This window comes from Pongo abelii, chromosome 4 (assembly GCF_028885655.2).
Source record: "Pongo abelii isolate AG06213 chromosome 4, NHGRI_mPonAbe1-v2.0_pri, whole genome shotgun sequence".
NCBI lineage: Eukaryota > Metazoa > Chordata > Mammalia > Primates > Hominidae > Pongo > Pongo abelii.
The window spans coordinates 86,630,173-86,645,269 of record NC_071989.2 but is presented as its reverse complement, the minus strand read 5'-3'; the positions used below and the strand labels follow the sequence as shown (position 1 = coordinate 86,645,269).

General features: G+C 41.6%; 1 protein-coding gene across 7 annotated transcripts in view; it reads left to right on the top strand.

The window, feature by feature from the left end:
* Positions 1-15,097, top strand: part of DMGDH (dimethylglycine dehydrogenase) — a 124,675-nt gene that overhangs the window by 52,965 nt on the left and 56,613 nt on the right. For 4 of the 7 annotated variants that reach the window (XM_002815686.6, XM_063724445.1, XM_024246893.3 and 1 more), the window contains exons 2-3: positions 4,916-5,090; positions 14,164-14,262. In XM_002815686.6, the coding sequence (XP_002815732.4) occupies positions 4,916-5,090; positions 14,164-14,262 (274 nt within the window). The remainder of the gene's footprint in view (positions 1-4,915; positions 5,091-14,163; positions 14,263-15,097) is intronic. The other 3 variants (XM_063724443.1, XM_063724444.1, XM_063724446.1) reach the window with 1 other exon arrangement.

The window sequence follows — 15,097 nt, the reverse complement described above, 5'->3', positions numbered from 1 at the left end:
TGTCCTATGACCTGAAATTCTGGAATCAGAAGACCTGCTTTTGAGTTCCATCTATCCATTCAACAAATATTTACTGGGTGTTGTGATGTGCTAGGTTTGTCTCCAGTACTGGGAATGCAGCAGCCACCAACTCACAGTTCCTGCGCCATCTGTTACACAGAATGTGACCTTACACTTCTGAGGTTCAGTTTCCTCATCTATAAAATGAGGATACTAATTTTGTTCTATATACCTCACAGGATTGCTGTGAATATTAAATAAGAGAATGCATGTGAAAGTGCTTTGTAAATTGTAAAGCATTGCAAAAATATTTATAATAATGATGTTTTTAATCCAATGCAAAATAAAATGGAAATTTAACAAACAAGTTGATCTGTTTAAAACTGATTAGATAAATAAGATACAAATTTCAAGACTATCCAAAAAATTCAATTTTGACTGGGTGTGGTGGCTCATGCCTGTAATCTCAGCACTTTGGGAAGTTGAGGTGGGCAGATTACTTGAGGCCAGGAGTTTGAGACCAGCCTGATCAACATGGTGAAACTCTGTCTCTAATAAAAATGCAAAAATTAGCTGGGTGTCATGGTGTGCACCTGTAGTCCCAGCTGCTTGGGAGGCTGAGGCGGGAGAATCGCTTGAACCTGGGAGGCAGAGACTGCAGTGAGAGCAGAGATTGCACTCCAGCCTGGGCGACAGGGATTCCATCTCACAAACAAAAACAAAAACAAAAACACCCAAAATTTGAGTTATTTCAATTGCATATTCTTTATATACCCAATTTCAAACTATCAAAAAATGTTTTATTTTGGAAAGCAGTTGAACAAGCACACAGTCAGTTTGTGCTTATCGTTTCTAATATAGAAGATAACTGACCTGGGTTTTTTGCATGGTTCCTAACTTTTATTTCAAATACTCTTATAAACATCCTCGACTACATTCAGAAGGATTTTAAGATAGTTATCCACATAATCAAAAACACTATACCTAGTCTGAAACCTATTATGGCATGCTGGGCAGAGGAAATACTATATATTTGATAATGCTTTATCATATGTTGGCAAACAACCTTCACAGCTCCATTTTGCAAATGAGAAAACTTTGAGACCCTTGTGTAAATTTCTCTAAAATAGCTATTCAGTTGGACTGGGGACTCAAACCCAGGTTTTCTGATCTTAAGTTCTCTTTTGTTGTTGTTGTTTCAACTGACCACTGTCCTGAAAGAAATAATTCTTTCTTTTGAACACACAAAAAAGAACCTTTTAAGATTATTATTTTTGTCACCACTATAATGGTTTCAACTAAAGTACAAGATATGCCCAGTCTATTTAAAAATGGATTTCCGTCCAAAGTTGTTGGGTCATATGTACATTATTTTTTTCTTACACAGCACACAAAGAGACATTAACAGTCATCTAAAAACTGGTGAAACAAAACTACTGAAACATGTTGTGGCACCAGGAAATAAGGACATGCTCTAAGATTTATGTAGCCATGTCAAAAGCATGCAGGAGTCAACTGAAAGAACCTCCTGCTGGCCAAATCTAGGACAATTTGGTATTAAAATAAATGATGACTAGTAATGGATTAGAAACCACTGAAAACAATAAATATCCATAAATTCATATTAATATAAACAACCAACAAACAAACAAGGGTGAAAGAAAAGCACTTCCTTACAGTAGAATGCCAACTATTAAATATAATAGGAATGATGGGCTTAGGAAATAATCAATAGATAGTAAAGCCACTCAGTAAAAGTTTGATAAGGACCAGGATATTTACATGGTCTCAAAGTAACACTTCACATTATTACTTATACAAAGGAAAAAATGGTAGTTTTACTAGATAAGTCCGACAGACACCATCTTAAGCAAGTCATCAGATAGAAACAACACCAATATCAGGACAAAGCAACATCATATGCTTCCTAATCATATATACTGGGAAGGAGTCAACATCAGTTTCATGATGTTTTTGCCAAAAATGCGTAACATTAAGTCTCATCATGAGGAAACACCAGACAAACTCACAGTAAGAACTGTTCTATAAAATAACTGGCTAGTACTGGCCGGGCGTGGTGGCTCACACCTGTAATCCCAGCACTTTGGGATGCCGAGGCAGGCTGATCACGAGGTCAGGAGATCGAGACCATCCTGGCTAGCACGGAGAAACCCCGTCTCTACTAAAAATACCAAAAAAAAAAAAAAAAAAATTAGCCAGGCATGGTGGTGGGCGCCTGCAGTCCCAGCTACTTGGGAGGCTGAGGCAGGAGAATGGCGTGAACCTAGAAGGCGGAGCTTGCAGTGAGCCAAGATCGCGCCACTGCACTCCAGCCTGGGCAACAGAGCAAGACTCCATCTCAAAAAAATAAAATAAAATAAAATAACTGGCTAGTACTCTTCGAAAATGTCAAGGTCATAAAACACAAAGGAAGTATTAGGAACTGTTCTAAATTAAAGGGGATTAAAGAGACAGAATCCTGGATTTGATCCCTGACTGGAAAAAAGTAGCTATAAATACATTATTGGAATAATTAATTAAATTTAAATATGGACTATAGATAATAGTATATCAATGTTAAATTTCTTGACTTTGAGAACTGTACTGTTGTTATGTAAGAGAATGTCCTTTTTCTAACAAAACTAGCACAAGAATATTTAGAAGTAACTGGGTATGATACCTACAATTTACTCTAAAATGTGTACACACATAGAATATACATATTATAATATACATATATGTATAGTCGTGTGCCTTATAATGATGTTTCGGTCAATGATGGACCACATATACAGTGGTGGTCCTGTAAGATTATAATGGAGCTGAAAAATTCCTATCACTTAGTGATGTCATAGCTGTCATAATGTCATATGCAACACATTGCTCACGTGTTTGTAGTGATGCTGGTTAAACAAACCTACAGTGCTGCCAGTCAAACAAACCTACAGTGCTGCCAGTCACATAAGGGTATAGCACATGCAATTACATACAGTACATAATGCTTGACAATGATAATAAATGACTGTGCTACTGGTTTATGTATTTACTACACTATACTTTAAATCATTATTTTAGAGTGTACTCCTTCTACTTATAAAATAAAAAGTTAACAGTAAAATTGGCTCAGACAGGTCCTTCAGGAGGTATTCCTGAAGAAGGCATTGTTATCATAAGAGATGACAGCTCTGGCCGGGCATGGTGGCTCATGCCTGTAATCCCAGCACTCTGGGAGGCCAAGGCAGGTAGATCACTTGAGGCCAGGAGTTCAAGACCAGCCTGGCCAACATGGTGAAACCCCGTCTCTACTAAAAATACAAAAATTAGCTGGGCATGGTGGTACATGTCTATAGTCCCAGCTACTCGGGAGGCTAAGGCACGAGAATCACTTCAACCTGGGAGGTAGAATTTGCAGAGATGGCGCCACTGCACTCCAGTCTGGGTGACAGAGTGAGACCCTGTCTCAAAAAAAAAAAAAAGAAAAGAAAAGAAAAAAAAAGATGACAGCTGTGTATGTGTTAATTGCCCCTGAAGACCTTCCAGTGGACAAGATTTGGAGGTGTGAAGACAGTGATATTGATGATCATGACCCTGTGTATGGTATGCCTAGGCTAATATGTGTGTTTGTGTCTTAGTTTTTAATAAAAAAGTTTGAGGCCAGGCACAGTGGCTCATGCCTGTAATCTCAGCACTTTGGGAGGCCAAAGCTGGAGGATCACTTGAGGTCAGGAGTTCAAGACCAGCCTGGCCAACATGGTGAAACCTCATCTCTACCAAAAACACAAAAATTAGCTGGGTGTGGTGGTGCACACCTGTAATCCCAGCTACATGAGAGGCTGAGGCAGGAGAATCTCTTGAACCCAGTAGGTGGAGGTTGCAGTGAGCCAAGATCGAGCCACTGTACTCTAGGCTGGGCAAAAGAGTAAGACTCTGTCTTGGAAAAAAAAATGTTTGAAAAGTTAAAAAATATATATATTTTTTAATAGGAAAAAGGTTCCAGAATAAGGATATAAAGAAATAAAATATTTCTATATAGCTGTAGAATGCATTTGCATTTAAACTGTGTTATTACAAAAGTCAAAAAAATTTAAAAGTTTATAAAATAACAAAGTTACAGTAAGCTGTTAATTTATTATTGAAAAAAGAAAAATATATTTAAAAATAAACTTAGGGTAGCCTAAATGTACAGTGTTGATGAAGTCTACAGTAGTGTACAGTAATGTCCTAGGCCTTCACATTCACTCACCTCTCACTCAGACTCATCTAGATCAACTTCCAGTCCTGCAAGCTTGATTCATGTTAAAGTACCCTAGACAGGTGTACCATTTTGAATCTTTTTTTTTTTTTTCTTTTGAGACAGGGCCCCACTCTGTCTCCTAGGTTTGAGTGTAGTGGTGCAGTCATGGCTCACTGCAGCCTCAACCTCCTGGGCTCAAGCAGTCCTCTTATCTCGGCCTCCCAAGTAGCTGAGACTATAGGCATGTGCCACCAAGCCTGGATAATTTTTGTATTTTTTATAGAGACGGGGCTTCGTCATGTTGCCCAGGGTTGTCTTGAACTCCTGGGCTCAAGCAATCTTCCCACCTCGGCCTTCCAAAGTGCTGGGATTACAGGTGTGTGTCACCAAACCTGACCTGTTCTCTAGATTTTTTGAAAAAAAGAAGCTACGTGTTCATTTCTTTGGCTATAGTAGCTACAATGGACCAGAATCATTATATGGAATGGGGCTCAAATACCCCTCCCCCAACCAGGTTGCCTAAGTCACAGTTTAGATGCTCCAAATTATTAAATCAGTATCATGCAAATCTCAGTCAGTGGGTGTTAAGTACTAGAGAAACGGGTAAGGGGAAGTGCTTTAGGCCAGAATTATAGCTACCATAGCCGATTAAAGTTCCCATTTTAACTTTCCCTCTTCCAGAGAGGAAAAACCACCCTTATCTGCAGAAACACAATGGAAAGACAGAGCAGAAACAGTGATAATTGGAGGTGGCTGTGTTGGTGTGAGTCTGGCTTATCACCTGGCCAAAGCAGGGATGAAAGATGTGGTCCTGCTGGAGAAATCAGCGCTCACAGCTGGATCTACCTGGCACGCAGTAAGAAAAGCACCCCAAACTGTCCTAAGCGCGGAATTGTGCATGAGTAAAGTCCATTTCCTTCCCATTCACAGCTCCTGACTGTGAGCTCTTTAGAGTGCGTTCCCTTTCAATAGCGTTGGAAGTGCAGTTATAGTTTAACTGGTGTACTTCCAGATGACGACCAATATTTATGAGGTCTTTATCTTGAACAGATGGCTTCTGGATTCAAATCCTGGCTTTGCAATTTTCTACCCTTGTGTGACTTTTGGCAAGTTACATAAGTTTCCATTTTCTGATGTCTTAATAGGAATATTAATAGTACTTACCTAATAGGATTTTGATGAAGATTGAGTTAACGTGCAAAATTATTAAACATAAGGTATTGAATAATAAATGTTAGCTTTATATGGAAGGATACTGTCTGGGTGAGCCTGGATATGGGCCCAAGATCTTTACCTATACTCCCTTCACCTGCATTTGGTGCTCCTTTTATTTACTTATGGTTTTATTTATTTTTATTTTTTATTTTTTTATTTTTTTTTGAGATGGAATCTCGCTGTTCCCAGGCTGGAGTGCAATGGCATGATCTCGGCTCACTGCAACTTCCGCCTCCCAGGTTCAAGCGATTCTCTTGCCTCAGCCTTCCGAGTAGCTGAGACTATAGGCGCACCACCACACCCAGCTAATTTTTGTATTTTTAGTAGAGATGGGATTTCACCATGTTGGTCAGGCTGGTCTCAATCTCTTGATCTCGTGATCCTCCCGCCTCAGCCTCCCAAAGTGCTGAGATTACAGGAGTGAACCACTGCACCTGGCCTTATGGTTTTAATTTTATGCTGTGAGATGATAGTTTGGCCCCCTGAGGACTTGAATATGAGGACTGCAAAAGTGTGGCACAGCTTTTGTGTTACATGAGACACAGGCGAAGTCAGTCTTGCATTCTTCATGGTATGCATAATTGTTCCAGGGCTGCGCCATAATTGACTAGACTTACCTGGAAAGCTGCCCAGGTAGAATGAAGGGATTGACACTGCTGTCATATTGCCAAACCAGGAATTTCTGACATCAGTTAAGGATGGGAGAGGAAGTTTTTATGACTGCTGATGCAGTTTTCTTTTGGGCAGCGTTAGCCCCTGCTCATCATCCCATTTCATCATCAGCCTTCCTCGGCTGAGAAGAGGTAACAAGAGGGAACCCTACTTTGAGGGACTTTTTGACATCTAGCATGTGCTTAAAGTATAGGGTGGAGAGTCTAGCATGAAAAGGGTTCCCTGATTCCAGCTGAATCTAGGGGAGAGTGCTGCCCAGACTTAAAAGCCCAAAGACCTTGCCCTTGTGGAGCTCACATTCTGGTGGGGCAGACAGAAAACACCTATCAATGCTAGAGAGTAATCACCATGAAGAAAAGTAAAATACAGTCAAGGATGCAAAATGATGGAGGAGGAGAAGAAGGAGGTGCTAAGGAGGATGTTTCAAAGAGGCGACCTGCCAACAGAGACCAGGGAGCAGTGAGCCAGGGGGCCATGAGACTATTCAGGAAAGATCATTTAGGCAGGGAAATGTAGGCAAGTGGAAATGCCCTTCGAGGGAGGGCTTACACCCTCTCACTACTTCTGAATTGTTACTGAGGGCATACACTTTAATGTTTGAATTACTTATTTGCTCACTTATATACTGATTTAATGTGGCCTGCATTTGATTTTATTACTATTATTATTATCATTATTTTTTGAGACAGGGTCTTTATCTGTTGCCCAGGCTGGAGTGCAGTGGTGCAATCATAGCTCACTATAAGCACAAACTCCCGGGCTCAAGCGATCCTCCCGATTAGCTAGGATTGTATAGGTGCGCGCTACCATGCCCAGCTATTTTCTTAATTTTTTTAGAAATGGGGGTCTCACTGTGTTGCCCAGGCTGGTCTTAAACTCCTGGCCTCAAATGATCCTCCAGCCTCAACCTCCCAAGACTTTAGAATTACAGGCATGAGCCATCACACCTGGCCTGGCCTGCATTTTAGAAGAGGTTACAGGATTCCTTGAAATTTTATTTTTTAGATGTCCCATGAATAAAAAGCAACATACCCTTAATCTAAAAGTTAACTATGCAAAATATTTTTTTCTTAAACACAAAGATACCAAAATGAGTGGGGAAAGGCATTATCCTGCTTTGCATACAAGGTATTAGGCTATGGTTTACAAAATGAGGATCCATGCCGTGTGAGTTCAAGGTGGAATCAGGCATCAGAAGCCAGGTTATTTGGCCCCCATGGAATAAAAGAGAGTTGTCCTAGGAAGTTGATTCTAGGGTTTTTTGCAAGTCAAAGATGCCTCCCTCTGAGCAGCAGCATGAAGAAATCCAACATATTAGGTGTTGTGTGTGTGTGTGTTTTTGAAAGAGAGTTTCACTCTGTCACCCAGGCTGGAGTGCACTGGCATGATCATGACTCACTGCAGCCTCAACCTATGGGCTCAAGCAATGCTCTTACATCAGCACCTGTAGCTGGGACCACAGGTGTGCACGACCATGCCTTGCTAATTTTTAAAGTTTTTTGTAGAGATGAGGTCTCCCTACATTGTCCAGGCTGGTCTCAAACTCCTGGGCTCAAGCAGTCCTCCCACTTCAGCCTCCCAAAGTGCTGGGGTTATAGGCTTGAGCCACTGAGCCTGGCCATATTGAGTTTTTTTTTTTTTTTTTTTTGAGACAGAGTCTCACTCTGTTGCCAGGCTGGAGTACAATGGCATGATCTCAGCTCACTGCAACCTCCACCTCCTGGGTTCAAGTGATTCTCTGCCTCAGCATCCCAAGTAGCTGGGACTACAGGTGCGCGCCACCACACCCAGCTAATTTTTGTATTTTTAGTAGAGACGAGGTTTCACCATGTTGGCCAGGATGGTCTCAATCTCTTGACCTCGTGATCTGCCCTCCTCAGCCTCCCAAAGTGCTGGGATTACAGGCGTGAGCCACCGTGCCAGGCTGATATTAGGAATTTTTTTTTTTTTAGACAATATCATTTACTGAGATCCTTATATGCATATAGATGTAGATATATATAATTTTAATATCATCTTGAATATTGTAGTATTTAATATTGTACTATAATATCTATTTGTGTCTTTATATTGCTTTTTTTTTTTTTTTTAGTAAGTATTTATTGATCATTCTTGGGTGTTACTCGGAGAGGGGGATATGGCAGGGTCATAGGATAATAGTGGAGAGAAGGTCAGCAGATAAACACATGAACAAAGGTCTCTGGTTTTCCTAGGCAGAGGTCCCTGCGGCCTTCCGCAGTGTTTGTGTCCCTGGGTACTTGAGATTAGGGAGTGGTGATGACTCTTAAAGAGCATGCTGCCTTCAAGCATCTGTTTAACAAAGCATATCCTGCACCGCCCTTAATCCATTTAACCCTGAGTTGACACAGCACATGTTTCAGAGAGCAGGGGGCTGGGGGCAAGGCCGTAGATCAACAGCATCCCAAGGCAGAAGAATTTCTCCTCCCAGACGGGGCGGCCGGGCAGAGGTGCTCCTCACTTCCCAGACGGGGCGGCAGGGCAGAGGCGCTCCTCACTTCCCAGATGGGGCGGCCGGGCAGAGACGCTCACCTCCCAGAGGGGGCGGCAGGGCAGAGGCGCTCCTCACTTCCTCCCAGACCGGGTGGCGGCCGGGCAGAGGCGCTCCTCACCTCCCAGACAGGGCGGCCGGGCAGAGGCGCTCCTCACCTCCCAGACAGGGCGGCCGGGCAGAGGCGCTCCTCGCTTCCTCCCAGACGGGGTGGCGGCCGGGCAGAGGCGCTCCTCACTTCCTCCCAGACTGGGCGGCCGGGCAGAGGCGCTCCTCACATCCCAGACGATGGGCAGCTGGGCAGAGACACTCCTTACTTCCTATAGGGGATGGCGGCCGGGCAGAGGCTGTAATCTTAGCACTTTGGGAGGCCAAGGCAGGCGGCTGGGAGGTGGAGGTTGTAGCGAGCTGAGATCACGCCACTGCACTCCAGCCTGGGCAACATTGAGCATTGAGTGATCGAGACTCCGTCTGCAATCCCAGCGCCTCGGGAGCCCGAGGCGGGCAGATCACTCGAGGCCAGGAGCTGGAGACCAGCCCGGTCAACACGGCGAAACTCTGTCTCCACCAAAAATACAAAAACCAGTCAGGCGTGGTGGCAGGCGCCTGCAATCCTAGGCACTCGGCAGGCCGCCGCAGGAGAATCACAGGAGCCCGAGGCAGGGAGGTTGCAGCGAGCTGAGATCACGGCAGTACAGTCCAGCTTCGGCAACAGAGGGAGACTGAAAAAAGAAGGAGAGGGAGACCGAAGAGGGGAGAGGGGAGAGGGAGAGAGAGCATGTTAGGAATTTTTTTTTTAATTTTTATTTTTTATTTTTTTGCATATTAGGAATTTTTAACACAGAGATATTTGTGGAGTAGATCTGAGAATAAGGAAGGTTGCAGAGCCAGCTAACAAGGGGCAGACTATAAAAATAAAGGCAGTTTCCCTGAAGCACGATATGTGCTCCATGAGAGAAGTGTCTGGAGAGTGTGGGAATCAAATGCTTGGAGAGGAAAGCACAGCCTGCAAAGTGAATCTTCTAAATGGAATCACAAATCCATAAATCTGAAGGTTTTAACAAGACTGCTTTGTCAGCTCATAATACACCTAATAGGATAGAGCATTTCATGTGGATGCAGGGAAACGAGAGGATGGAGTAAGAAGGAGGTTTGGAGCTTGGGATCCTGAGAAGGGGCTGCCCTTGGGGATGGTACCAAAGTAGATGTTTGGAGAGCTGAGGACTAAAGATTCAGGATGATCCATTTGGGGTGTAGGAGGCAATATAAGAACTTTCCATTTGTTTTTGTCTGCAAATGTAAGAAAGAAGTTAAGCTTTACTGATATTTATAAATAGCCCTCACATTTCATGTGGATGACGTGTTGTGTATGATTTCAAGGTTGACTACGCAGGAGGTTGGCACTTCATGGTGGGAGTGTCCTCATTCTTTCTCTTGTCTTCCGTATACCATGACATGGTGCAGATTGCGTGCTGTAGGATATCACCATTGTGATTAGCTTTATAGAAATAGGGCTTTAAATAATATCATGTGTGATGAAAGGGAGAGGGGTGAACTTTGGGGTATTGTATTACATACAGGTTTCCTGGTTATCTACTAGCAGGAGCTAAAAAGTTGTGAATGCAAACGGCTGCCGGTCATTTCTACATAGCAGGTTATATGTTAAAAAAAATAGATGCAGCCTGTCCCTTCACAGAAAAAGTGATGCTTTCAGTAAGTAAGAAATAATTGCCTTCAGTAAGTAAGAAATAATTGCAAAATAGTCCTGGTGGGAAAAGAGCATTTTGAAAAGGGATGTTTGGAAATGTTGGTATATTATTAGGTTTTCTGCCCGAAAATAATATGTATCACATAGAAAAACTCTCATATATGCGACAAATAAACTGTTAGCCCATTTCAAATTTTTTCTAAATGAGGAGTTTCAACAGGATTTGTTCCCATTTACTTAAAATACAAAAAATGCAATACCTTCCAACTAGTTTGTAACAACAACAGGCAGACACAAGAACATGAAATGTCATAGTCAAATGTGAAGAGAAACCTTCATATGGGTGTTGACTGAGGTAGAGGAAGGGGTGTCAGGATGCAGAGACACAGCCAATCGTGCACTTCTCTCACTTGGGTGTGTGCCTCACTGAGCGGTGTCTTCTGCAGCTATACAACCATTAAAAGCAGTCTCAAAATAACATAAAGCCAGAACCAGGCCTTCACATTGCTGTATTACAAACGTTAAGGTAGCACAGATATTTTAATAATGAAATGTATTAATCACATAGCTCTTGCTAAAATGTTCTTAATAAGCTTCATATTCAAAAGCTTTTCTACACAATATATAAAATAAAAAGTGTTTTTGAGTACTTCACTTATTCTAAGTTGTTTTGTGTGTTTATGATCTCTATTAATATTTACATATCACATGTAAGGAAAGAAATACACGTATTTGAGTGGTTATATTCAAAACTTTGTATTGGGTGTAGATGTTTGAGTGAAAGATTTGGAGCCACTGGAATATAGGATGGTTTGACATCAGTCACTGGACTTTTTGAGGTAGTAGAGGCTCCTGAGAAAGGGAGAGGGTTGTGAAGGAGATAGGGGAAGCACTAGTTAGCATCCGTTATGCTATCCATTATTTAGCATCCAGCGATGAATTTTCTAACTCCATCATTCCTTTTATCTTATTAATTGTCAGTCTAAGGAAGAGCTTTACATTCTCCTCTACTTATTTATTTATTTATCTCAAGAAAGATTTATAAATTCTTAATTTATTCGAAGGGTTGTAATTCTTAATGATTACATCTCTGTTTCATCTTCCCTTCCTTATCTTCTCCACCAACTACAATCACTTTTTCTAAATGACAGCTAAACTCCTTTGCTATGACTTCTGTGACCTCTCTGGCATCTTCTCTTTCCCTAGTTTCATAGTTACTACGTGTCTAGGACTCAATCATTTACCCTTGATTTAATTGTTTCCTGTACGAAAGTTTCATAACCTCAGACTATAAAATCCTGAGGGATAAGAACAATGTTTTCTCCTTCTTTCAGGCTTCTCATTTAATATGCCCTTGTTGAAGTCACAGAAGATAAAAACATTGTGCCATCTTCATATTCAAGCCTGGCACTTAAATTAACAAAAGATACCATGTGCGATGTCACTTTCAAATAGTTTAAATAGAAGCACTAATACAGGTAGCCACAAATTTTAAACACAGATTTTAAAAGCCAATATATAAAAGAAAGGGATAAAAATTAAATAATTTCTATGTCTGAGTGAGAAAATTGAGTCCATATCTTACTTCTGACTATCATAGCAGCAAGGAAAAGAGGGTAGTGTGAATTGTTTAGTAGAACTGGGTATACTTTGCAGTAAGGGAGACTAACTTTTCCTTCACAACGAATTTCTAAAAGAATTTGTTACCTACACAAAGTACATCGGGCTAAATGTCTTCAGTAAGAGTTTTTGAAAAAATGAACCAATGTGACCTTTTCAAATGAAAGAGAATTAACTTAAAATTTCTGGAGTGAGGGAGAAGAGGATTGTGTAGTATAGATAGATAATTTTCCAATGGTCTAGCTTAACCCAGGTATAAAGCTTACAGGATCTTGAGGAGTGGATGGTGATCAGTACCCTAGGCCAGTGCTTGTGATGACCAGATTTCTCAACTGAAAATATATATTGTCAGTTTTATATAGGACATATATAGAAGATATGTTGAAGACAAAATGGGGGTCGCTAGCAGATACCTGAAGGCCAGAGATTCTCTATTATTGAACCAGGAAAGTTTGCATGCATACTGGATACCAACATGTTAAAGCAGCAGGGCATGTTTGGCCATGAAGTTGAAGAGCTTGGCTTACAGGTGCATTGTAATGGAATCCCTTCTCTACTTCCACATGGAGCTGTGCTACTGGATGACCTATAAGCTGGGCCAGGATTTTTCTTAAAAAAAAAAAAAAAATCATCCATGGGTATGTTCAGATGCTTGAACAAGTACTGGATGGAAGCCCCAGGGTTTTGGTTATAAAGGATGATTGACAAACTTTAATGGCGTATTTGAGTGCAGGAGGGTCAAATGCCCACCACTACCATAGAAGTACCTTATAAATACTCCTAAGTAGATTTTACTGTGAACAGATTGTGTTCTGATGAGCTTTCCAGGTTAAATTAGCTGCCCAGTGAGGCCCCAGACACTTGAGAGAACCTGCTTCATATAATTGCTTAGAATTCTTTGTCTAGATTCCACATTACAGCTGCCAGATTTGAGAAAAGGGGTTTTAGTGTAGCTAATATTTAGATACTTTTTTCTGAGAATAATCAATCAATATTTATTCAACAAAGATTTGCAGTGTACCACCTATGTGCTCATCAAACAGGTTAAGCTTTGACAAAAATCTGTTGACCTATTCATCAGGCTCCAGTGATAAGGAATTTTCCAATTCTTAAATTTTGCAATTTCAGGAAAGGACCAGGAGGGCTGCTCCATTCAAGGGAAGGGTGGAGACTGGGTCAAAGAAGATCCTGTGCTAGTCCATGGTCCTTCTGCTTAAGGGAACACACACATGGTTTGCTGGCTTGAATCCACATTGTATGCCATTCCCCCATTACTTTTTTCTGTTCTTTTTTGAGACAGAGTCTCACTCTGTCACCCAGGCTGGAGTGCAATGGTGTGATCTTGGCTCACTGCAACCTCTGCCTCCCAGGTTCAAGCTATTCTCCTGCCTCAGCCTCCCAAGTAGCTGGGACTGCAGGCTTGCACCACCATGCCTGGCTAATTTTTTGTATTTTTAGTAGAGACGGGGTTTCTCCATATTGGCCAGGCTAGTCTCGAACTCCTGACCTCAAGTAATCCACCCACCTCGGCCTCCCAAAGTGCTGGGATTACAGATGTGAGCCACCGCGCCTGGCCTCCCCCATACTTTTATTTATTTATTTATTGAGATGGAGTTTTGCTCTTTTGCCCAGGCTGGAGTGCAGAGGCGTGATCTTGGTTCACTGCAAGCTCCACCTTTTAGTTTCAAGCAATTCTGCTGCCTCAGCCTCCCGAGTAGCTGGGATTACAGGTGCCCACCACCACGCCCAGCTAATTTTTGTATTTTTAATAGAGACGGGGTTTCACCATGTTGGCCAGGCTGGTCTCGAACTCCTCCTGACCTAATGATCTGCCCACCTTGGCCTCCCAACATACTTTTCTATATAGTCATATATAGGACTATATAGCAAATAGTCCTAAACCTTCCATCTAAATCATCCCATTTCTGAATCTCTATACAACGCTATCCATGTTAACTTTTAGGGACTTAACATGTATGTTTATTGGCTGGCTCTCACTTTACTCACATAGTTCACATTGCTTCTTAAAATCTGTCATGAGCCTTATGCTCTGGTGTGCTCAAACTGGTGCTGATGTGTTGTCATCCCAAAGGGCTGGTGCTTCTCAGTTTCTTTCCAGCATTAAATTATTGCTTAACAGATAAACTGTCAACATTTTGAGAATGTTAATTTTTTTCAGTATTTCTTTTCCTCTCTGCTTTTAAGGCAGGTTTAACAACTTACTTTCATCCTGGAATAAACTTGAAGAAAATACATTATGATAGCATCAAACTTTATGAGAAACTGGAAGAAGAAACTGGACAGGTAAAGGCATTTAACTTGAAACTGTTAGGTCGGCCTCTCAGAAACATGTAAGATTTCTGAAGGATTTTGATGCATCGTTGTGTATGACTGTGTGAAGTGCTTAATGTAGTAGAGGAATATGATGAGAGTTTAAGGTAAGAACCTCTAGAGTCTGCTTTAAAATCAACTTAATTTCTCAAAGTATATTATTCATGTCATGAACCATTCTTTATTTTTTAAATGAAGAAAGAATAAAAAGCAGCTTTCAAAAGTATCTTTAGCCGGTTACTATATCTAGAAACTAAGAAATCGGAGTCTTTCAGCAATTGCATTGCAAAGGATCTGACAATAGAATGTACCAGATTGTCCCATGCCTCTGAACAGTACTTCATTAAAAGCCCCTCACTTTCATGTTTATCCCTTCTCATATTTACTCAAACTCTCAAAATAAAATGGCAGGCAAAAGAGTATCCATAGGCTAAGACTGAGGTCTCAAATTTTCCATGTCACTTCCCTTGCCTAAACCGTCCAATGGCTCCCCACAGTCTACTGGACAAAGCCAAAGGATTAGCATGGCCTTAGGAGCATGACCTTTGTCAGCTGACCTCTGCCTGCTGTCCCAACAGTTTCTTTTGCCACCCTTCCCTCTGCTTATCTGCTTCAGCTACTCTCAATAACATATAGTTTTGGAATGTGCTGAGCTCTCTCAAATCACTGCTTTTTGTTTGTGTTGTGTTCTGTTTTCTGCCGCTTCCTCTGAAACAACATTCCCCCTGGCCCCGTCTTCAGCATCCACCTTCCCTGGGGTCACCGCCTTTAAGAAGCCTTCCTTGACTTTTCCTGCCTGCTAGGCAGG